This window comes from Corvus kubaryi, unplaced genomic scaffold, assembly GCF_017639235.1.
Source record: "Corvus kubaryi isolate FWS band 111438036 unplaced genomic scaffold, C.kubaryi_AGA036_p1.0 37352, whole genome shotgun sequence".
In the NCBI taxonomy this organism is placed as follows: Eukaryota; Metazoa; Chordata; class Aves; order Passeriformes; family Corvidae; genus Corvus; species Corvus kubaryi.
This window is the reverse complement of record NW_024581114.1, coordinates 1,449,515-1,472,329: the sequence shown is the minus strand read 5'-3', so window position 1 is coordinate 1,472,329 and position 22,815 is coordinate 1,449,515. Positions and strand designations below refer to the sequence as shown.

Genomic DNA, 22,815 nt, shown 5'->3' with positions numbered 1-22,815 from the left:
AAGCTTGAATTTGACTTCTCCATTAGACACTGACAATCTCAGAAGTTACTCCTTTTAGCCAGTGGGAATGTTTTAAGAACTAAGGCACTGATGTGATTTCTGCACTGCTCTTTTTAGAAAGGCTTATTGCTTTCCTGTTCCTGTCATCTCAGTTTCTCCAGTACTGCTCTCTTCCTCTCCATGACCCTCATCCCAGTGCCAATGCTGGTGTCCTTCCTAGGCTTTAAAAATCAAAACATTCAAACTTCTGGGTATCTGAATTTTAGTCCTTTCCAATATTCATCCCCAGTATTTCAGTGGTGGTTGTATCATGTTTGATCTGACTCAAAACTTAAACCAGTATTTTTCTTCAGTGATACTGCATGGGACTTGCCTTGACATTACCAATTCTTTGGCAATTAATTTCTGCATGTTGCTGTACTTCCTGGAATAGTCCTACATGTCTTGGGGATGAGACCAGTGTCCAAATGCAATATAAAATATCTGGTATTGTGATCTAAACTAATTTATGCACTACCCTTGCATAATGAGCAGCAATTTGTGGTTTTATTAAGCAGGAAAAGAATATGCCAGTGCTCTGAAGGGAGTGTGTAATATCATGCTGAAGTGTTTACTTTGTTGTAGTTCCATGTGGAACACTCAGAGGTCTTTAAACAGAATAAAAGTTTGAACTTTGCTGTAAAATACACCACTCTTACTTTTAGAAGACAGCCAAGCATCTGTTGTAGCTGCAGAGAATGGCTGATGTAGCATTTAGTTTTTGGTAGGCCGGTTTTATCATGCATTACAAAATGTTAATATTTGTACACACTGTCTGCAAAATCCAGTTTTCACTCTGAAAGATGTGAGGTTCTCATGGAGCTGTAGTTTAGGGCAGGGTGCTCAGAGGGGGCTGTATACCCAGTGTGGTTTGTTTGTGTGACCTGTGTGTTTGCCAGGATTCGGTCATGCCTTCCCAGGAACCTCGCTTAGATGACAAAAACGACGAGGCTGATCTCCCTTCAGAAGACACTGATGGAAGTGAGTATTGTTACTTTGGAATCTCTCTTTCCCTCGTTTTTTCCTCTTCCTGTTTATAAAAATAGAAAAATTTGGTCAACCGTCCAGTAATAGTTGAAGCAAACTGGCCATAAACCACCATAAATATCTTTCTGTTTATTGATTTTTAAAATTATTTCCAATGAAGGCCTTTATAACCACACTACTTTGATTTCTTTTCTAGTTCCCTACATTCCTTCAAACCGGAAACATGACACCATTAAAGACGACTCTGAGGTATGTTTAAAAAATATTTTTACAATTCATATTTATGTACAATAACTGATTATTTATGTAAAATAGCTGATTATTTCTTCTGGGCTTTCTACTGCCCTTTTCAAAAGTCTGTGGTTTTTTTCTGGACATTGATAATGTTTTTTTAAGCATTTTTATTGGATTTTTTTTTATATTTCTTCTGTGTTCAGCTGTTGTCATTCTGCTCATGATCCAGGATACCTTTTAACATTTTTGTTTTCTCCTTTCCATTTGTTGGAATAACAGTGATTTAGCAGAGGGTTTGACTTTTATGGTCCTTGCAACAAATGGTGGCTTTGCCACTGCCTTGTCTGCTGTCCCTAATGGATGCTCACCCTTTGTCACCCTCAGGCTACTGCTGTGGAACTTGGTTCAGTCTGGTAATCCATTCACTACCCAGCTCTCAGAGAGGGTTCATATAAATAATACCTAATCATTTATAGACAGCTCCTGTGGAAATACAAGTAGAATAACATGCACTTAAACTCTTTTTTCAGGTCTTTTGTGGAACATCTGACTCAATCTCTGCACATCAACAATGTTATTCCCTTAAAGCAGTCTGAAAAATCTGAATATGCTTCAATTCTAAAGGGCTTAAAGACATTTCTTTTAAAAATGCTTCTGGCATGTTTAAAATAAATAGGATGCACTCTGCAGAGCACTGGTAGTTGGTCTGATATTCCCCTCTGAGCAAGGCTGCACCTTTTTCCTTTGCCTCCACTACAATGCTTGTCACTACCATTCCTTTCACACTTGAGTAGCTCCTGCTTGTGGGTGACTGCCTTATTTTCAGTCATGTATCTACAGATTTTTATCTCAAATTCAGAAAGGGAAGGGTATAAATTATAAGCACATCAGAGAATTTTAATTGCTCACTTCCGCTGTGTTTAGTGCTCAGGTTTGTGTTTAAATTTGGTAGGTGCTGTTTGCTCAACTGTCCTGAATTATGCTGCTCTGATTGTCCCACCTTGCCTTTGAGCTATACTGAAATAATTTAAGGTATCCTACAGAAAGGAATTGGTGTTCTGGGAGCTTTGTCTAGAATCTTTAAGCTCAGAGCAATCTCTTCTAATAGCAGTCAATCCTAGATCAAGATTCTTTATATAAACACTTTCCACAGTTCTGCAGAATGCTGATCTGTCTGCAAGTACAGTAGTGTGAGGTCAGATAAAAATAGGCCACAGAAGTGTGTCAAAGCCTTGGATATATTGGTAAAACGTGGAAGTCCAAGTACCTGCTGCATCTGTCTAGTTCAGCTGCTCCATCTTCAGTCCCATGTTTTCACATCTAATTCTAGCTAATGGTCAAGATTATAATTTTTTTTTTTAAATAATGATTTTAAAAATAACATTCCTCATAGTGGAATATTTCCTGCAAATTCTCAGACTTGAGAAATTGAGATCTGCTTCTGTATGTTCCCAGGAACCTGTTAGAAATCTTCATTATCATTAAAACTATAGTGAGCTGAGCACAGACAGTTGTTGCCTAAACTGAAACCAAGACAGGTATATTCATTAGCAAATGTGTGTCTCCTTATTCATCTTATATTTAGATATTCTTTATTAATTTGTGCTGCAGCATCTGTCAGAATATGAAAGATGCTCCTCGCTTTGTACAAGGGATACAGTGTACATGGCTTGAAGTTCAAGAATTTGGATCAAACCTCATTTCTCAAGACACTGCCTTCTGCTTCCCTGCAGGGAGTATGAAAACGATTAGTTGGATGAACTACTGCCTTGAAAAAAACCAGTAACTTTTAGTAAGAGCAAACCCAATGGAAACCAAATATTTCTAAACAAATGTATTCCACTCAGCATCCAGCCCTGGGTGCCAGTGCCAAGCAAAGTCAGCAAATTCTGTCCAGTGCTTAAAGATCTCTCTGCTTTAATAGTTGCTTGCTATGGAAATGTCTTCAGTTTCTAGCATCTGTTTCTTTTTATACAGGATCTCAAACCAGTCATTGATGGAATGGATGGAATTAAGATTTCTCAGGGGCTTGGACTCCAGGACTTTGATTTAATCCGAGTTATCGGCCGTGGAAGTTATGCCAAAGTTCTTCTAGTTCGGTTAAAAAAGAATGATCAGATTTATGCTATGAAAGTCGTGAAAAAAGAACTGGTCCATGATGATGAGGTAAAAGTCTGTGTTAATTGCATTCTGTTACATATTATAAAAACTTAGTATGCTTTAACAAAAACCATTCAACTAAGCACAAAGCTCATGTTTCAGACAACTTCTCTGGCAGAGTTGTTTTTCTGACTTTAGAACTTATTTGTCATCAACTCTGCATGAAGCACCAGGGTGAAATCTGAGAGAAATGTCTCTTATTTTAATAACAATTACTAATAGTCTTGGTAGAAATCATGTATTAAACATTCCAACCTGGATGTGCTAATCTGTAAGTGATGAGATAAATGGGGTGGAATTCGTGCACTTAATTTTGAAAGAAAGCAAATATGTTTTCCAAAGCAAAAGCATTGTCTGTGTATCAGAAAAGGAGCTGAAATTTTGTTCTTAAACTCATGTTGGTAGAGCCTATGTGCAAGTGACTCAGTATTCTGGAATATTTTTTCCATGAGTTCAAAAATTATGCTACTGCCATTTGAGATCCCTGTGGTTTTTGTCTGCCACAGAAATCTGCTGCATGTCTCCATTATTTTCAAAAGCCTTTAGATTTTTTTTTTTTTTGATACAAGACCTGAAATGCACCAGTTTGGGGAAAAAATGCAAAAGGGGAAAAAAAAAAAACCCCAAACCCTTCATCTTTTTCCTATAATACACATTTTTGAAAGTAGAATGTTTTGGGCAAAAACTACCAGAACACTATTTTAAGTGCTCTTTGTGTTGGTAGTTTCAATCAGTTGCTCTGGCTGTCATCTTTGTCACTATTCCAGAGGCTGGGCTTAGTTCTCCTAAAATACTTTGGCTTTCTCATTTATTTGATGTTTCTTTTTATGAATCAGCATTAGGCTGTTGTGTGGTTTATTTACTGTTTCCTTTTTAACATGTGTTTTTCCAAGAAGGTGGGAGCTAAAGCCAAGTCCTGTTTAATGAGTTGTGCAGCTGTTTGAGAACCAGAGGTAGATGAGGAAAGGCTTTCTGGAATTGTGGCTCTCATAATTACACAGAAGATAGAGCTAATTGGTTTTTCTTTTCTCTAAGATAGGCTGTATAATGAAATTCTGGAAACTGATAGGAAATTCACTGAATTCTGTGAGTGCATGAGATATTGCAAGTAATGGAAATTTCACCTTAGAAGTGTTCCACAAAGAAAGAAAATCAATTACATAGCAAGTATCAGCATGTTTAAATTAGCTGGTGCTTTCCAGGGAATGGCTGGTAGCGGAGAGAAGTGAGATGGAGGGAAATCAAATACCTGGGCTTCTGTTCAGTTTTGCTAAGGTTAGGTTTGTTAAGTGGAGTGCTGGTATAATCCTAATGCACAAGTACACAAGTGCACTGATGAGGGGTTAATTTAAAGACTCTTAAAGAGAAGCTCATTCAGTTAAACCAAGAAGCAGTGGACATATTTATTACTTTATTGAAAACTGGATTTTTGGCTCGTGTCTGGAGTCAAGTTTACCCTTCAAGGTGCTGTATCTTCATGAATGTCCACACACAAAACCTAGCAGATTTATTTAATTTGATGGTGACAGTTCTTGGTTTCCTCTGAGACTTGGTTTCCTCAGTGTCACCATCCATCCCTGACAGGAAGGCCTGGTTTCTCAGTCTCTGTATTTGTCTCCAGATTGGTTGGGAAGCTGAGAGTATCTGTGGCAAATGGAGAATTTTTAGAACAATTACAATTCTGGTGTATTGGCAGGGTCCAGAGTGTTTGCAGGATGGCACTTGATCAGTGCATTGCATGAAGGGTGAGTATCTGCTGCTAAACCCAGCTGTCTGTGAGGTTTAAATTGAGCATGGTTATGTGAAGTAAAGCTTAAAGGATTTGTTTAACAACAGCTCTGAATTTTGCAGCACTGTGCCTGTATCATGCAAACTTTGGTAGGTTTTTATGATGGTTTTGCACTGGGTTTTCAGGACTTCTCCCTGTTGAAGGATTAAAGGTATCTGTGATGCTTTTAATGATTTTGCCTGGACCAACTAAGCAGGTTTTGGTAGTTTCATTGAATTAAATTTGAATTTCAGATGAAGAGATGAAGTTCAGTTCACTTGAACCTTTTAAAAGCTGGAGATTCACATTGCTTGTTTTACTGGCATGAGCTGCTTCAGCAGCTTTGGGATCATTTATCTAAGAACTGAATTTATTTCCATGCAGCAGTGTGAGCAGTTTATCAAATATTGCAGATAGATGTTATTTACAATGGCTTAGATTTTGTGCAGGCCTTTCTTAAACGGTTAAGTAACTTCTGAACATATAACTGAATTACAGTGTTTTATAATTTCCTCTAGATTTTGAAGGGTCTTTGCCTTTCTGAAGAACAATGTAACAATGACAGTGTGTAAGGCAGCACTGTGATGTTCACAGATTTTTTTCTGGGAATACCCACAGTGCTTATCCAGCAGGAGTTCTGATTGTTCAATTACTCTATTTCAGGATATTGATTGGGTACAGACAGAGAAACATGTGTTTGAACAGGCATCCAGTAACCCATTCCTAGTTGGTTTACATTCATGCTTTCAAACAACAAGTCGGTAAGAAAGATCTGAAATTCTTTTTTTTTTGTTGTTGTTTTTAATCTTGATCATTGTGCTAAGCTGGTTCTCCTAAAGCAAATGTAACCACTGTCATCACACAGCCAGGAATTTTTGGAAGGAAGCATTAGCATTGTCAGGGATTCACTGCTGCAACACAGTCAGTTCTAGGGGGGTAGCTCAGGCAGGGGTGTGGAGAAAAGTGTGGTGGTCTGGGTCAGACCTGAAGGGAGAGGGCGAAATAGGAAGAGGAGGAGCTGTCCTGTCTTCCTGAGCACAGCCCTGTGAAATGGGTAACACAGAGCTTCCTAACAGTTTACAGCACCTTCTGCTGAGGAGGCCAGATCAGTTCTCAGTAGTTCATTGTTCCTAAAGAGCCTGAGAATTGGGCTGCCCAGTAATAACCTTTTAATGATAATATTAAACCCTACCTGCATATTGGTATTGTTACCTAGGAGGCTCAAAAGCCTTTAACACATACCAAAGCAGTGTGGGATTTTGAGAAAGTGCTTATTTAACTCTTTACTACTGAAAATACTAATTCTTTGTCCTTGTTTGCACAATCCAAACTGGATTATTTGCTGATTATTTTGCAATTGGAATATGAAGAAAACAAGGACTTTCATGTCCATGCTTGAGTATGTCACTGGGGAATTGGGATGTGGTTTGGGATTTTTTGTTTTTACAGGCACCTGTTTGCTGTTACACTTTATAATGCCTCATGCTTTATGTGTCATAATCAGAAAATTGTCATTCTATCGAATTTACCTGCAGTGTAGAGTGCAAAGTTTTGAAAAACTTTTCATGGATTATCCAGTCATTTATCCGTAAGAATAATCACCTGCTTGTTGCAATATGTATTGCCAATTTTTAAAACACAAAGCCATGCACTGTACCTTTTCTTCAGTCCCCAAACTTTCACCTCCCTAATGGTTAGAGCCAGAGGAAATCTTCCTAGCAGGAAAAACAGAGATGGAGGAAGTAAAGAAGCTGTATCAGTATTCTGGAGGTACATGGACCAAGGAGTGTTTGGAAGCAGGAAGGAAGAAAGAAAGAATGATCTCCAAAGGCCACTGAGTGAGGATTTGACCAAAAGAAACTTGTCAGAAGAAAATAAATAAACCTTTAGACAACTGACAAACTATTGGGAAAGGCTCTTTAGTTAAACCAACATTCCCAAACACTTTCTCACCAAACGCAAAGTAGAATTGAACACCTGATATACTGATATAAAAATTCAAGTGGTCAGGCAGGGTGAGGGATTGAGAATGAGGTTTCTTGTGAGTATTGAAACCCAGGAAAAGGTTGAGTCAGCAGCAGGATCCTGTGCATTCCTCTTTGGCAGCTACACTGATGGAGCTGAGGAGCAGAAACAGGAAAAAAATCCCCCTGCTGAACATAATCAAAGCTTTCTGTATTCCTGATGTATCTTTATGAGTCCTGCTTTTCCAGCCCAGCTGCTTCTTGCAGTGAAACTCTAGTTTTTCCTTGGTAACTTCAGCCATTTGCCATGGATATAACCATAAAGTCATGAATTCACAATTTGATTATAGCTGTAATGTTATAAAATGATAATTGTGACCTCATTGCCTCAAGCGGGAAAAGCACAAAACTGATTTTGAGTGAATAAATTCATCAACATCAGATTGTGTTAAGTGGCCCAAAGAAAATGAGTCGTAATAGGAGAACAGGTTGTGACAAGGGTACTAATGGGGGGAAAGTTGCAAAAAACCTTCTTTCTCTTGAATATAGTTTCAAATAAATGTTTAACATAAATGTGTACCTAAATGTGAGGTGAATTGATGCTGTATGTAGCTGTTTACATTGTTTCAGATACTAATGATGCTTTTTCATTATTATAATAAAATATGTGCCTTGGACTTGCCCAGAATTGGCAGATAAGTGTCTTCCAAGGATGGCAACAACCTGAAACCTCCATACTGCAAAACTTCTGGTGTTTGAGCAAATCCTTCCAAACCCAGCAAGTCCTGCCACTACTGACACACTTGAATATGACTTGACAAGGAATTTGAAATTGCAGGTTCTGAATGGTGATAAAACATTGGGGACTTCAAAACAGGATAGGAAAGCTGGAAGCAAAAAACATCAGGAATGCTGTGATAAAATACTCATGGCATTGTTACGTATTTTGTTTATTGCTTATTTAATTTCAGCTTAGCATTTATCTTCTTGTGGGGAGGCCACTGAGAGACCTGCCAGCTGGATTTTGTCCAATAGTTTTTATTGGTTTAAGTTTTAACACTTTATAAGTGTTTCAAATGAAGAATCCTTTTCGAAGGAACAAAAACATCACCACTCTAGAGTGATCTGAGAGACTGGAGCATGTGTTCTCCAAATGGAATGTTTTCCAGTGTGTGGATGTGTGGAAAGGAGTTTGCAGCTCATGGGGAATGAGGTGTACAAGGAAATGCTGCTCCCTGGGTCAGCCCAACCTCTCCCAGAAGCTCTCCCTCAGCATGTTTCTGTCCCGAGCTCTCTCTGACCTTGGCAGCTTTGCCTGGATCATATTTTCCCAAGGATGGAAGCTTTTCTGCAGACTGTAATAGAAATCTTCCTATCTGGCTGATTCCACCTGGATTTCTGTCCCCTGCTGTCTTTTCCCTTGTTTTGAGCGGACTGTTTCAAACACTCATTCTCCAGAGAAACAAATGAGCCCAGAGCGTCCATCTGGTGACTGTGTTGTGTACAGTGTCACACTTGTAATTCGTATAATGATAACTTATAATTAATTCATTTAATTAATTTATACAGAGACAGGTGATAGTATTTAAATAAAGGGTGTGTTCCTACATAATATGCATCAAATAAGTGCTCTCTCTTTTTCCCTCTTAAGTAGCTTCTGTAACTATAAGAAACCTAGAAGTCTAAATCAAGAGTGGAAGTGAAAATGGCTCAGATGGGAAGAATAAAAACAGCTTTTCTGGAGTGTTTCCTTGGGATGCATTAATTGTGTTCTATAATTTCAGATTGTTCCTTGTCATAGAGTATGTGAATGGGGGAGACCTTATGTTCCATATGCAACGGCAGAGAAAACTTCCTGAGGAACATGCAAGGTATTTCCTGACACTGAGCACGTGTTTGCTTCTGTTCTGGTGCTTTAATGGACTTGTATTCTTAAGTTTAGAATGTCCAGGCCTGGGAGGAAATGTAAACTTTATCTTTTGAAGGATGTGAATATTTTTAAAGAGCAAGCAGTTCATCAGTAGTAGCAGTTATTCCAATTTACTCCTCTTTATTGCTTCATATTTAGGTGATGCCTCCTTGATCTGTTGATAGAACGTGGAACTATTCTACCTAATTTGGTCTGATGTTGAAATAATATAGGGAGAAGGTTAAAAATCCATGCATGGCTCTACACTACACAAAGGCTCACTGTCACTCTTTATAAGCTGAAAACAAAGATCTTCCATCTCATATGTGGAATTTTCAGAAAAATATCTGTAGAATAAAGAATAAACACTTTCTTAATAAGTAGAATGAAAAAAAATCTCATTGTTATTTAGGGAATGGTCTTATTCATAAGGACACTGATCTCTTATAAATGTAGCTTGGTTTTGTTATACTATTGATACGTGAAAGTTGGTAGTAAGGTGATGTTTTAAGAACAGATATTTAAGTTGCACCAGCTCTTGTACCAACTTAATGCTAATATGAACTTTCTCCTTCTTCATTTCAGGTTTTATGCTGCTGAAATTTGTATTGCTCTAAACTTCCTACATGAAAGAGGCATCATCTACAGAGATTTAAAACTGGACAATGTTCTCTTAGATGCAGAGGGTCATATCAAGTTAACAGATTATGGCATGTGCAAGGTAGGATTTTCCTGACCTTTCTTCTGTCACTCTTAGAGAACACTAAGAAAATTTCTCTTCATCTTAACACTGGTGTTGCTGAGCCCAGAATTTGGTTGTGGAATAGGAAGTTTATTCTGAAAAAATTGTCGAATAGAACCACATTTGGAACTGAATTGTAATAGAAGCTATTTTTTCCCCAACATCTGTTTGAAGAATACTTCCAAATTGTTTAACTGATTTTTTTTAAAAAAATGTATCTGTAATTAGTAAGTAAAATATTGTTACATACGTGTTGTAACTCAGTTTTAATCAACTTTGCTGAAGAGGAGCGGTGAAGTCATAGGCCAGTTTTGAGCACTATGAGTATTTATTTTGTGAAAGGAAGCTCTTTAGACTCCCTGAGTAACTTGGAGTTTTAAGTCTAGTTAAAGAAAGTTCTCAGAAAAGGAGGTCAGCTTTTAATTTATGAAATGGTTTCTGCATGTAGGAAGGTTTGGGCCCAGGTGACACTACAAGCACTTTCTGTGGGACACCAAATTATATTGCACCAGAGATCCTCAGAGGAGAAGAATATGGTAAGTCATAACTAAATAATCTATAGTTATAATAAATATAGAAGTTGCTTGGTTCAAATACAATTAATTTTTTGACTTACACATTTGTGTTATTATATATTAAGAATTAATTGAGTGCATATTGTACAGGTTAATTTTTTCCTGAAATAAGGTTTTTTTTTCCTCTTCCAGTCACTCATTTCAGCTTCTTTTAAATCATACTTGGCCTGAAAAGTATTTATTAAATGACACTATAGGAAAACATTGTCACTGCAGCTTTGCTGCCTGCAGACACCTCTGAGCTCCCCTACGTTTGTCATCCCAGTTGAGAAAACTCACACCCATCCAGTGATGGTGTAAATCATGTCAGTGATTTCAGTACTAAAACCAGGCCATCAGTCTTGATCTGTGTGAGGGAGAACACGAAAATCCAAGGAGTCCTGGCTGAGAAACCTCTGTGTGCCCATTTGCAGGGTTCAGTGTGGACTGGTGGGCGCTGGGGGTGCTGATGTTCGAGATGATGGCAGGAAGGTCCCCGTTCGACATCATCACTGACAATCCAGACATGAACACTGAAGATTACCTCTTCCAAGGTACAGCCCTTTGGGGTTTGGGTTGTTTTGGGGGAATACAATCAAAATGGACAGCTTGCATAGCAGAGTTAGGGTTTCCTTTCCCAGTGTTACCCCCACAGCTGCTGTAATTGGGCAATTGTGAAGCTGCCGACTCCATAACAGGCAAAAGTTCTTTAAAGCAGTTTCTGTAACAGAATCTGTCATGCTCTTGTTGAAGGCCCTAATATTAAATCAATTTCTGTTTAAAATCACACTTTGCCATATACTGAGGACTGAAAGTTTTATCTCCTGTTTACACAACACATAATAGCAAAAGGTAACGAAGATAGCGTGTCCCTTAGGAAATCTTGCAATGTCAATAGAACATTGCCTTGAATTCCTGTAGCTCCTTTTGTTTGCATGATTTTAAATAATTACTTTATCTTCCATTTTCTAACTGATACCATGCTGAAATAATAAGTGTTTGTATTGAAATCATGGTCAATGTCACAAACCAAAACCCAATACTGCTGTTTTTAAACCTGTAACAGTTATTCTGGAGAAGCCAATCCGGATTCCAAGGTTTCTTTCTGTCAAGGCTTCCCATGTGTTAAAAGGATTTTTAAACAAGGTAAATAACATTCTCTTATTTTTAGCATCTGAAAGCTGGAAGTCAGAGCTTCCTGTTGAAAGTGATACAGTTAAGAAGTTAATCTGCTTACTATTAAGAAAATCTATAAAACCTTGGTATCCTCTATGTTAAAAACCCCACTTAGTTGCAAATTTACTGAGGGAATTCCACAGCACAGGCTTGATTTTCAGCTAGGTGTAGGCTTTCAAAAAGTAACTATAGCTTTGTTTATAAACTCTTTTCTGTAATACTTACTACTCATTTAATTAAGCTGATTGAAATCTCTAGAACCGTTATCATGAATGGCAAAAAGAACATGAATTGTACATTTTTAAATAAATCCCGTATTTTGAGAAGTTGTAAAATATAATTTAAAAATTAAATTTCAAATAAACTTTATTTAAAGAAAAAAAAAATTAAAATCCCTTGCTAGCCATAGTGTGTTTATTCCAGCAGAGTTTGCACAGTCATAGGAATGCTGGAGTCATCTCTGTGGGCTTTTTGGCAAACGTGGGCTGTAAGTGGCTTGGAGTGTGTAATTCCAGTGTCTTGTGTTTTCCACAGGATCCCAAAGAAAGGCTTGGCTGTCAGCCCCAGACAGGATTTGCTGATATCAAGTCTCACACGTTTTTCCGCAGCATAGACTGGGATCTGGTAAAAATCAGTCGTTGTGTTTCTGGGTGTTCAAAAGGAATAATTCATTAATTTATTAGTTGTGTGCATATGGACAGCTTCAGTGCAGACAGGGAAAATGCATTCTAGAAATGTAAAAGTAGTACTCATAGTGCATTAAAAGCCAGCTGAATTTATCAACTCTGACTCCTAAAATCAGCTGGATTATTCAGGTGGGTGCCAGGGTTTAGTGACCTGAGGAAGAGTGAGCAGGATCAGTCCCTTTTGTTAAGGATGTGGCTGGAGGGCAGTGGGGTTATTTATAAAGGGGCTCTGATTACAGTTTGCAGGTTTTCTTTAGTACTGGTGGTGTGAGGGAGGTTTCTGGTTCGTGGTGAAGATGATGACTTGTATTTCAGTGGGTTTTCAAGCGTAAAATTGTATCAAATTGAGTTTTTAAATCTGCTACTTGGTAATTGTGTTACCTTCTGTCTTCAGTGTGGAAACATCCCAGAAATGACATGGTAACATTTATTGACGCTTCAGCAATAAAGCTGTGAAGTCTGGAGCACCTCCCTGTCAGCCTTACATTTTTAATAGCTATTTAACAATTGAAAAGTGTGTCTGTAGTATTTTCATAGTCTGGGAAGGCTGCAGGAAGTGTAGGAAGAGGCAGCACTAACATGAAAGAGTTCAGATGAGAGAAAGCTGCACAATTTCATTTTCCCTTTGAAGCTGCTGCTCTGAATTTCATTGTAACATTCTTCAGAGAACACATTCAGTGCGTAAAGTGCCTGTGCTTTAAAAGATCTGGTGTTTACAAAATTATCCCTGTAATGAGGGCTGGCTTTAATTTTGCCAGACATCCCTTGCTTGGAGTCCTCCCTCCAGCCTGAGTGTTATTATTTTTCTTTTTTTGCTACCTTGTGGTGCCACAGTGCAGTTCACCTGGGGGTGTGGAGCAGAACATCATGTCCTGCAGTTTGTTCTGCTTTGCAGTTTTTTGAGAGAGAGAAGACAACAACTGTCGGATTTGTATTTTATTTGTAGAAAAAACCTCTTCATTGAAATTGGTACTTCTTGGTCAACATTTATGCTGATTGAATTTTTGTCTTTTCTAACATATTTTCATGGCTGAAAGCTTTAATACAAATATCTATTTTTTTAAAAAGTGGAAAGATTTAGGAGATCTGTTTTGTGATATGCTTAGGACAGTGCTGCTCAGGAGGATCAATGTTAAATAAACTTGAAGCTAAATTTCTAATAAGTTCTGGCAAATATACTCAGGAAAAAATGAGAAAATATTTGGAAAGCTTTTTTAGTTATTAGAATCTCCTACTCACCACCTGCATGCATTTCAAAGAAAACATTTGGACTTGAAAAGATTTGGAAAAGCTTTTAAGTTGGAACCCAAGGAAACAACTTAAAACTTGTTCTGTGTGAACCTTGAGCTAAATGGAAAAATAAATACAGGGAAAATGAACACACAGCCCAGGAACATTTTTCCTCGTGTTAGTCATCCAAAGTGTGTGTGGCACAGCCTAGAACACTTCAGATTGCTCACTCTGGTGTAGGATGGCTCAGCAGCATCCAGGGCCGTTCTTTTTTAGATTGTTTTGATACATTCAGTCTCTTCTTATCTCAGTGCCTGTTTTTATGGTGTTTAACCATTATATGCCAGAGCAAGAACTACAAAGCCATAGCTACTGTTTGCAGTGAGGTATTTTTTAGAGCTTCACCACCTATTTTTGATGAGTGAATTTTCTCAAGTTAAAGGCTGCAAGTTCTGTCTATGGCTTATTTAAGAGGGCTTTTATGCTTTACTGAGTATAACAAAAGAGGAAGTCTGATGTTTAACCCCTTGTGGAATAATGTCTGTCTGTTGGATGTGAGTGTGTGGCAACAGCTTCACAGGGATGGTCCTGCTGCCCTACTTCAGTTTTTAAATATTCATTTTGCTAATTCTTTCATGCTGCAATTCTTGTTTGGGAGGGGCTAATTACTTCTTCCTTAAAACTTTGATTTCATGGTGCTTTCCCAGACCTGATCACTGATGGGATGTTGATGTGTTAATTCACCACCCTGTGACAGTTTCACAATTTCCTCCTATCTCCATCTGTGCTTCCTGTGCTCTTGTCTGAAACCTGAAATCCAAGATCTTTCTGTAATTTATTCCCTGTTTTGTTTGCTCTGTACTAACCATCATGAGAGATCCTGGCCCTAAAATCAAGTTTGCTCCCCATGTTGGTAATACAAGTCATCATTTTCGTCAGTGGTAACTACTACTCACATCCTGCTTACCTGTCCTAAGTTAGATTATGGAGATTTGTAGCCTAGACAGTTTTTTAACTGACTATAAATGTTAGAATTAGAATGTTGGTGTCTGTGCTACTATAAATTGGACTATGTGACAGATTGCACACAAGTGCAGGAAGAAAAGTAGGTCGATTTCTCAGGAACAAAAGTAAATATATTGTGCTAACTGCTGTATTGCAGCACTGTGGGAATTTATCAGTTCTGATTGTGATCTACCAATTTAGAGAAAACATAAATGGTTGAATTATTTGTGGATTTTTATTTTCAAATGCAGAGCACTAATTGTGTTGGTGTCTGTTGCCTGGCTTGTAGGGTGTACTACTTGGTATTTTGCTGTTCCTCTCCAATAGCACTTACTGCAGTTGGATTTGAGTTTCCTGAGGGATGTTGTAACTCTTCCACACTGTAATTTCTCCTTTCCCCCATATTTTGGGTAGCTGGAGAAGAAGCAGACGACGCCCCCGTTCCAGCCGCAGATCACGGATGATTATGGGTTGGATAACTTCGACACGCAGTTCACCAGCGAGCCCGTGCAGCTCACCCCAGATGATGAGTACGTGCTGCTTTCCCCCAATCCAGCTGCATATTAAGAAATTAATTGATAAATTATCTGAAAATCACTAAGAGACTGTGTACTTGCCATTAGAACATAGTCGTGTTACAGTAAATTTGAAATCTTTGTATCCTACGTATCTTGCATAACTTATTATATATGATACAAGACTGCCCAGTGTTCTGATAAACTAAACACTGCTCTCATTTGTTTTTCAGAGATATAATAAAGCGAATAGATCAGTCAGAATTTGAAGGATTTGAATATATTAATCCATTGTTGCTGTCAACAGAAGAAACAGTATGAAGAAATGACCTCGTTGGGGACAGTGTGAATGACATTAATTTATCCTTAACTACAGTATATGCATGCGAGGCTGGGGACTGGTCACTTTGGATGGAGACCAATGATCTAAAAACAAATTTGCTGCTGAAAATCAAAGAAGAGAATAATGATTTTGGTGGGTGTCCTCTGCCACTTAGTGATTCTTAAGTTCTGGGCACTGACACAACTGGCTTCATTAATGAAGGAATTTGCATTTTGTGCCTGTTTCATGAAGGATTGAAACGTTCATTGCATCCCTGCAAAAGGAGATCATGAGAAACTTTGAGATCCACACACTTTCTACAAACATTTGATGCAATGAGCTCCCAGTTGAAGAGTATTACAGTGTAACATCCTGAAGAATAAAATATATTATGGTGGTGTTGAAGCTTATTTTTGATGCCTTTTTTCACAAGTGGTACCTGTCTAAACATCTCAGATATATTTAAAAGGAGTTGTGTTTTATTAGCAATCAAAACATAAATTTGGGTACAAGATTTAAGTGCCTAAATGGATAAAACTGCATTGAAGGATTATTGCGTATTTGGGACGTTCTTACACCTGGTAAGTTCTGCTCGTTAATATTAAGTAACATTTCCATCTGAAACATACAGTTCACAGCTGCAGCCTGATGTTTAGTTGCATTTTTACAGAATTTGGAATGCCGAGTGACTCAGTGAGATTAATTCCAAATTAGAATTTACAGTATCAATTTCAAAATCTGTTGTCTTAAACTCCAAATTTACCAAAATGTAGAGATTGAAGAAAACTAAATTTGCACACAAAGGGTTTCTAAACATACTTAAGCAGTGCCTACACCTACAATGATATTGTGTTGTATATTAGATTTTTGAAAAGTATTTTTATCAACAATAAAAATATTCAGATGTAGAGCAAAAGCATAGTAAAGCATAGCCTTAAAGTTTAAGTAGTAAATCTAGAATAACCATAAGATAAAATCCACTTTCCTGATAAAGCACACCTCCTACTTATGATAAACTGTCTGCTTACAGTTACTCAGTGTATGTTAATAACTAATCATTCTGCAGCAGAGAATGGGATCTTTCAGCGAAATGATTTGCATCAAAGTAGTACAATTTTTTTAATGGAAGGAAAATGAATACCTAAGAAATTGGAAAAAGCAAAAGACAACTATGGAATCCCTTCTGGTGGGAACTGGGGGGGTGCCAGGGGAGCCAGGGCATCCGAAAGGGGAGAGCTCAGGAGCTGGCAAAGCTGTGCTGGAGGTGCCGGAGCCGCAGCCGAGCCGCCGGGTTCGCTGCCCTGGGACAGCAGCGAGGCTCTGCTGCCTCGGGCTGGGCTGCGGCTCCAGGGCTTGTGTGGGAAGGAAGAGAGGAGGAACCCTGTGCTGTGGCATCTCACCTGGTTGGGTGTAAAACAGGATAAATTGCGACACTTTCACTTTCTTTACATTAACCTATGGTTTTTCTCAGGGTACAGCATTGCATTAGGTGCTGAACATGACATCTTTGGGATTCACATCCAAGTCATGAGGTGCTAGGACCAGACTGCCAAAACATTGTTTGAAATATTCAATTAATCATTGATAACAATCTAGGTTTTGTATCCCCTCTTTAGCCACAATTATGCAGACCTGTGGTTGTTTAGTTCTATGAATCCCATTCAGGTTTCAGTTGTGGGTTTCTCTGTTGGACTGTAGCTTTTCATATTCAGCAAAATGTGTTTTAATCAGCACTAAATAATTTAACCAGTAAAAAGTACTTGCCTCAAATGCCTGGACTTTAGATACTTTATTATCTACTAAAGGCAACATTACCTTTTAAATGTAATCTGACATTTTTTAAATTGCTCCTTTTCCCTCTTATTTTATTTACCCTGAATAACTTCCTTTTCAGTGTTTTCAACTCCCCTGGTACTAAAGCTAATCAGTAGTGATCAGAGTGACTGCAGGCAGCTCATGAATGGAACTGTGACAGGTTAAGCTGTCCTTTGACATGCCAGGGCATGGAACTTTAAACTGGAAATATTAGAAATGTGGGTTGGGGTTTTTTTTTAACCTTTTTTCTAGGTTTCAGAACATTTTGGGAGGGAGGGAAGGAAGAATAGAAAGACACATTTTGCTAAACAAACATTGTAAAGACTATTTGATTTTTATTTAAGAATTTACAGGCATTTACAATGTTGCTGTGTTGCCAAATAGTTTGCTGGGTACAAGTTTGGTTGCTCATGTGCAAGTGTTTGAATAATGTTCTGTTCATGATGAAGGGGAAATTTTTTATATAAAGTACTTGTTTTATAAATAAAAGAAAATGAAGGATGTAATTAAATGTGTGGTTTGGAAAAAAAATCCTAATATATTACAAATGGATCTGGTAATGATATATAGTTGTCTTATTTGAAATAGTAAATGAAAATTCTAGCTAATTTAATGATTGTAAAACAGTAAATATGTTCTTGTAGTTTTGTATAATTAATTAGTTGGGATCTTTGCTGACCAGTTTTACTTGTGCAGAAGATGGTATACTAATCCATAACAGCTGAGATCATTTATATTCTTGCACATCTATTAAAGACTTTAATGAAAAAGTTAATAGACTGTTATTATTTATCAGTAAACTGGGCTATGCCCAACCTCTGAAACAGACAAAAAATGCTAAGTTCAAATGACTTTTTAACTCAGTTTATTTTCGTAGATTACTGGTATTTTTTTCTAAACAGGTAAACTTTTGAATTAGAGTAAGTAACAGTTGTCTTTTGCTCAGCTGCTTTCTTCTGTCCTGAGAAATTCGGAACTGTGCATCAGACAAAGCTCCAGGGATTTCCAATAGTGCATTTTTTTCAGGAGTACCAAGCCTGATTTCCCTGGGGATCTCTAGGACATCCCAGAGCACCATTTTCAGAACTAGAACTACTTTACATGTATTTGAGAGGCTTTAAAATAAAAAAAACAAACAGGCAGGTGGCACTTGACCTTCTACTGAGTTACTGGCTTGCGATCCTTAAGCAAGGCAGAGGTGAGGATGCGCTTCCTTGACACATTTTTCCTTTTCCTTTGAGAAAGCTTCATCCTTGGCCTTGCTCCTTTGCTCTCCACTCTTCTGGCTCTACCACATGACATCATCTGCACTTTCAGACAAGCACCTGGCAAGGTGGCCATCGATATCCAGCTGTGAGAGTCTGCAAACACAGTGTTTGTGCAGTGAGAAACAGTCGAATCCTTCTACTTTACTCTCTCCCAGAAGTGTTCTGGTACCTTAGGGGAGGAGTCACTGCTGTGCCCAGCAACTCTACACAAATCTACCCAAACCTCCCACCCTTGCTGTTACTGCTGCTCCAGCTGGAGCTAAGTAGCACAGACCTGAATATAGAGATCTGATTCATTTTAAGCCTGTCTCGATAGAATGACCAAAATTGTATAAATATTAATGCAGCCACTCTTTTGTCTTCCTGTTCAGCCTCCTAACAACAGGAAAAGTTGCACCCAACAGAGCTTGCAGGGTTAGGGGACCTGTTGAAATGCACATTTTCAGCAACTCTGACAGCCTACGTATTATGAAATCGTGTTAACAGCTCTTACTAAAGAGCAGATACTCAACTTGTAAATGGGATTAAAGTAGGTAATTCTGACAGCTAAAAAGGACCTCACAGTAGAAGTTTTGTCTGCTTTTGTTATTTTGTATATAGAGGATGGGGTTAACTTATGGGAAAGTTATGAAAAAAACCAAAACAAACTTACCTTCCACTAAACTTAATCAGACACATTGGACAACTGTCAAGAGCTGAAGCTGCTTCACTCTGGCTTTCCATCTTCTCTTCGCAGCTCTCAGCCCCAGGAGCACTCCCGAGCCGAGGCTTCTCCGCAGGCCCCCCTCTGGTCTTCCCCACGGGAACATCCCCCTGATGTGTTTGGATTTGAGGTTCTTCCTCACCCTTTTCTTTCCCCTCTGCCCTGCTGTTCTGTACAGTCCCTGTGCGGTGCTGCTGAGGGCTCAAAGCTTCTGTGGGGCTTTGTGCCAGTGCCGAGGGCTGTGCAGAGCTGCTGTGTCCAGGGAGTTCACATGACTTAAGACTCACATCCAGCTTTGAAACACCTTTTGTGTCTTCCCCAGATGCGGTTTTGGCTTGATCTGTACTGATTCCCCAGCAGGTTTTCTCAGCTGTAGATGATAAACTTTTCAGTTTATCTGCTTGGCCCTGTCCTTTATGTAACTCATTGCTCTGGCTCTGTGTTGGCTGCTGGGAGCTCAGATCCTTGGGCTTCAGACGTTTTTCTTTGTGAAAAGATGGGAATGATACCCACTGAAAGTCTTTCGTTCCGACTGTAAAGACTTCCTGGTGTTCTGGACTCTTTTCCTCAGCCTTGTAAAACACACACACAGAGAATGTCTTAAGCAAATGTGGCTCAATCAATACTTAAACCCCAGGCTTTGGGAACACATTGCAAATACTGAGAAAGCTGAGCTACTGTGAAGAAAAGAACATTTTATTTATGTCCCTTTTCCAGCACCCATAAAGCAATCAGGAGCTTCCTGGAGCTGATGGACTATGGGTCTTCCCTGAACGTTTCTAAATGGATACAATGGGTACTCATGTTCCAGAGAGACTACGGATGAAAACAACAACCTGCTGCTGTTCAGGGGAGGAAAAAAGTACTTTATAAGGACTGATTTTTACGTTGTGATCTTGCCTAATGCCACTGGAACGATGTCAGGGTGCGTTCTGTGTAACTAACCCCTCCATTACAGTTTGCCTTTTCCAGTTTCACTCCTTAGGGCGATGCTGCTGTTTATGGCAGTCAGCATCCTTACACAGGCTCCCTCTTCCCAGCAAAATGTTGGAAAGAATTTGCTGTACTGCAAAAAAAGCCTCTTGTAGCTGTCCTTATATTCCCTGCCACACCATGCTTGGCCACACCACTGCACATAAAGAGCTGAAACCCACATCTCTAAAAGCTATTTCAGGTTGTTTCCCATTAACCAGGCTGTCGCTATTGGAAGCAGGACACGAAGTGCAAAAACAAGGATACAGCACGCTACCTTTTCCAAGAACTCTGGAAAGCTGGGCACTGTGTCCCAGTTTGTGCAGTGTGAATTTTGACTGATGTCTTTCAGTAACAAAATCCAGGTTTTTTCACACTCATTTAATTCTTCCTTTTCAAACCAGGAACACCTGTCAGTCGATGCCCTGTAAAGACAGTCCAATAGTTTGAAGGGGGGAGAGAGGAAAGAAAATACTCTTACACTGATACTAGTTTGCCTCTTTTTTCTGGAACACAAAGACATTATTTAGCATACAAACATTTTTTTACAGCTTGCTATGACATGTACTTTGTACAGCTAGCAAAAAATTAATGTCTAAATGCTTTCTTTTTTGCTTCTAACAAATGAGCCGTAGGTATCTATCACTATTTTCGCTTCCAAGTGAAACAGTTAGGTGTAGCCACTGTTTTATATTCTCAAATACCAAACTTAACACCTGCTGAGCACAGAAATCATGGAAGTGTTTGCACTGAGGGTGGCAATTGCATCAGTTCCCATGTATGTCTGGGCATTTCCACACTGCCATTTGAAATTACTGACTATCTTCCCAAACAACTTGATTTAACTGATCCTAGGAACTATAAGCACTAAAAGGTAATGCTGTACAAAGACAATTCCAAGGGGAAGATGGAATGTTAATGTCACAGTGGTATTTCCAGCATTCTTCCTGACGCGTTTTCTTGGGTCGCTGTCCAGGAATAAAGCCGCGCGGTGAAGAAATTAGAAGCAACACGCCCTCAAAGAGCAGAGTGATGAACCTCTCATAGGCCGTGGTGGAAGGGACACGGCCGAGCCCCCCGGGCTCGAACACGAACCGAGCCACGCATTGCCTTCAGTCCTCCCCAACTCCGGGGCTGGAAAAAACAGGAATTATTTCTGCGTTCCTGTGAGCCGTGTTCTGGAAGAAAAAATACTGAGCTTTCATACATTAGCATTTTTCAGGCCCTGTCCTCGCCAGTGCTGTTCTGCGCCGAGGAACGCGCGCAACGCGCAGGGCCCGGTGTGCTTTACCCTGCAGTTTTGTCTCTAATTTTTTTTAAAGGCGCTACGGGCGGTGTTTTATGAAATAACCTTTCACAGCCATAGACATGGACCTGACCGCGAAACGCTGCGGGTCGCTGGGGTCGATCCGGTCCCCCAGGACCGATCCGATCCCCCCGGTGCCGACTCACGGGGGCCGCGGCGGGGGCTCGGGGCCGGGGCTGCGCTCCCGGCCGCGGGCGGACGGCGCCGTCCGGGGCTTCAGGCGCAGCATGGCTGCTCCTTCCTCACACATGGCCGAGCCTCCCCGCGCCTCGTCAGGGGACGGCGCTGGCGGCCACGGGAGGGCGGGGAGAGAGGGCGACCGGGGCTTCCTCCTCCTCCTCTTCCTCTTCCTCCTGCCCCGGGAGCGTTGCCGGGGCTGTGACTTGCCGCCCGGGGCTGTGACTTGCCGCCCTTAGAGCCGCCCTCACGGCGCGGGTCGGTGGGGGCGGGCGAGCAGCTCTGAGGGCGCCCTGAGAGGAGCCCTCCGTTCCCCAGCCCCTGCACCCTTCAGCCGCCGGGGGCTGGGCTGCCTCGAAAACAGCCCTTTTTGTGTTGCTTTTACCGCTCAAACTTTATGGTTTTGTAGGGTTTTGGTGTGTCGGGAAGGGCAGGGTCAGGGGCTGTGCTGGGTGGTCCCCGTGGCTGAGGGGGATAAGATGGCGGCGGGTGGGGCCTGGCCGGTCCCGCCCTGGGTCTGCGGCTGCCGCGCGGGGCCAAGCCCAAAGGCTGTTGTTGCAAAAAATAAAATGGATTGGGAGCGCACGTCTGACCTAATTTCGCTTTTAGAGAAGAATCTGAACTGATGCAGTTCGACGTTTTTGGCGGGAATGTCGCCGTGTGGCTTGAAATAAAGTGCTAGAGAGGGTTTAAACACTCCCCAGGCTGCAGCCTCCTCAAAAACAGACACCAGAGGAATGGTGACAGACGCTTCATCCTCCAACAGTACATGAAAGGATCAGAAAGTAACTCTGCTGTTTAAATTCTTTGCAATTGATGCAAGAAATAATTGTACAAGGAAGTAAATCCAGTTGGGTAACAGGTGTTTATGAGGGCGCACCAGTACTGACAACTCTTTGCATAAAACAAAATTTTTATTGGTGAAACATGAATCCCAGTTAACTTTTTTTTCCCTGTAACTGTATTTTTGTGTTGCTAGATGTCTGTGGACCGCTCCATCCTTGTATTTTTCAGAGTGGAAAGGAGGCATCAATATTGACTGTATTAAAAGTTACACCTGTGAATCACTGTGTTGGCCACAGAGCCCAGCAAAAATTTATTGAGTGACAGTTGACATGCCTTAATATGTGCTTTGAGTGGATCTGAACCTTGAAAATGGGTATCAGAGTTCAGAGATTCACATTTCACATAAATTAAACCTGGGCAGGTCTGGGCAACCCCATCCAGAGGTGTTTCAGCTGAGGATGATTCTGTCTATGCAGAGATCTGGGAGGCTCTGCCCA

The 22,815-nt window shown here is 40.0% G+C and overlaps 2 protein-coding genes across 7 annotated transcripts in view; one reads left to right on the top strand and one right to left on the bottom strand.

The window, feature by feature from the left end:
- Window positions 1–17,881, top strand: part of PRKCZ (protein kinase C zeta) — a 41,097-nt gene extending 23,216 nt beyond the window's left edge. For all 5 annotated transcript variants that reach the window (XM_042032010.1, XM_042032009.1, XM_042032011.1 and 2 more), the window contains 12 exons: window positions 939–1,020; window positions 1,223–1,275; window positions 3,238–3,426; window positions 5,852–5,949; window positions 8,937–9,023; window positions 9,647–9,782; window positions 10,252–10,339; window positions 10,792–10,911; window positions 11,424–11,503; window positions 12,068–12,157; window positions 14,869–14,984; window positions 15,203–17,881. In XM_042032010.1, the coding sequence (XP_041887944.1) occupies window positions 939–1,020; window positions 1,223–1,275; window positions 3,238–3,426; window positions 5,852–5,949; window positions 8,937–9,023; window positions 9,647–9,782; window positions 10,252–10,339; window positions 10,792–10,911; window positions 11,424–11,503; window positions 12,068–12,157; window positions 14,869–14,984; window positions 15,203–15,290 (1,227 nt within the window). In that variant the 3' untranslated portion in view covers window positions 15,291–17,881. The remainder of the gene's footprint in view (window positions 1–938; window positions 1,021–1,222; window positions 1,276–3,237; window positions 3,427–5,851; window positions 5,950–8,936; window positions 9,024–9,646; window positions 9,783–10,251; window positions 10,340–10,791; window positions 10,912–11,423; window positions 11,504–12,067; window positions 12,158–14,868; window positions 14,985–15,202) is intronic.
- A 73-nt stretch (window positions 17,882–17,954) lies between these two features.
- Window positions 17,955–21,932, bottom strand: FAAP20 (FA core complex associated protein 20). Of its 2 annotated transcripts, none has more exons than XR_006016668.1 (4): window positions 21,401–21,470; window positions 20,327–20,474; window positions 19,027–19,649; window positions 17,955–18,467 (listed from the first exon to the last, which is right to left on the bottom strand). XR_006016668.1 is itself a non-coding variant. In XM_042032018.1 (4 exons), exons 1-4 carry the CDS (start codon window positions 21,603–21,605, stop codon window positions 18,395–18,397), a joined length of 948 nt encoding a protein of 315 aa, XP_041887952.1. In that variant the 5' UTR covers window positions 21,606–21,932; the 3' UTR covers window positions 17,955–18,394. The 2 variants fall into 2 exon arrangements, 1 of the variants encoding a protein (XP_041887952.1); XM_042032018.1 differs by lacking the exon at window positions 21,401–21,470 and adding an exon at window positions 21,502–21,932.
- Between the last annotated feature and the right edge of the window lie 883 nt (window positions 21,933–22,815).

Excerpts from the sequence above, each read along its gene's own strand:
- FAAP20 (XM_042032018.1), bottom strand. The coding sequence starts at position 21,605 with ATGTGTGAGGAAGGAGCAGCCATGCTGCGCCTGAAGCCCCGGACGGCG. Across the intron at positions 20,475-21,501 it reads GAGCCCCCGCCGCGGCCCCC|GGCATCGACTGACAGGTGTT; the intron begins GTGAGTCGGCAC and ends CTGTCTTTACAG. Across the intron at positions 19,650-20,326 it reads TTCCAGAGTTCTTGGAAAAG|GCTGAGGAAAAGAGTCCAGA; the intron begins GTAGCGTGCTGT and ends GTGTTTTACAAG.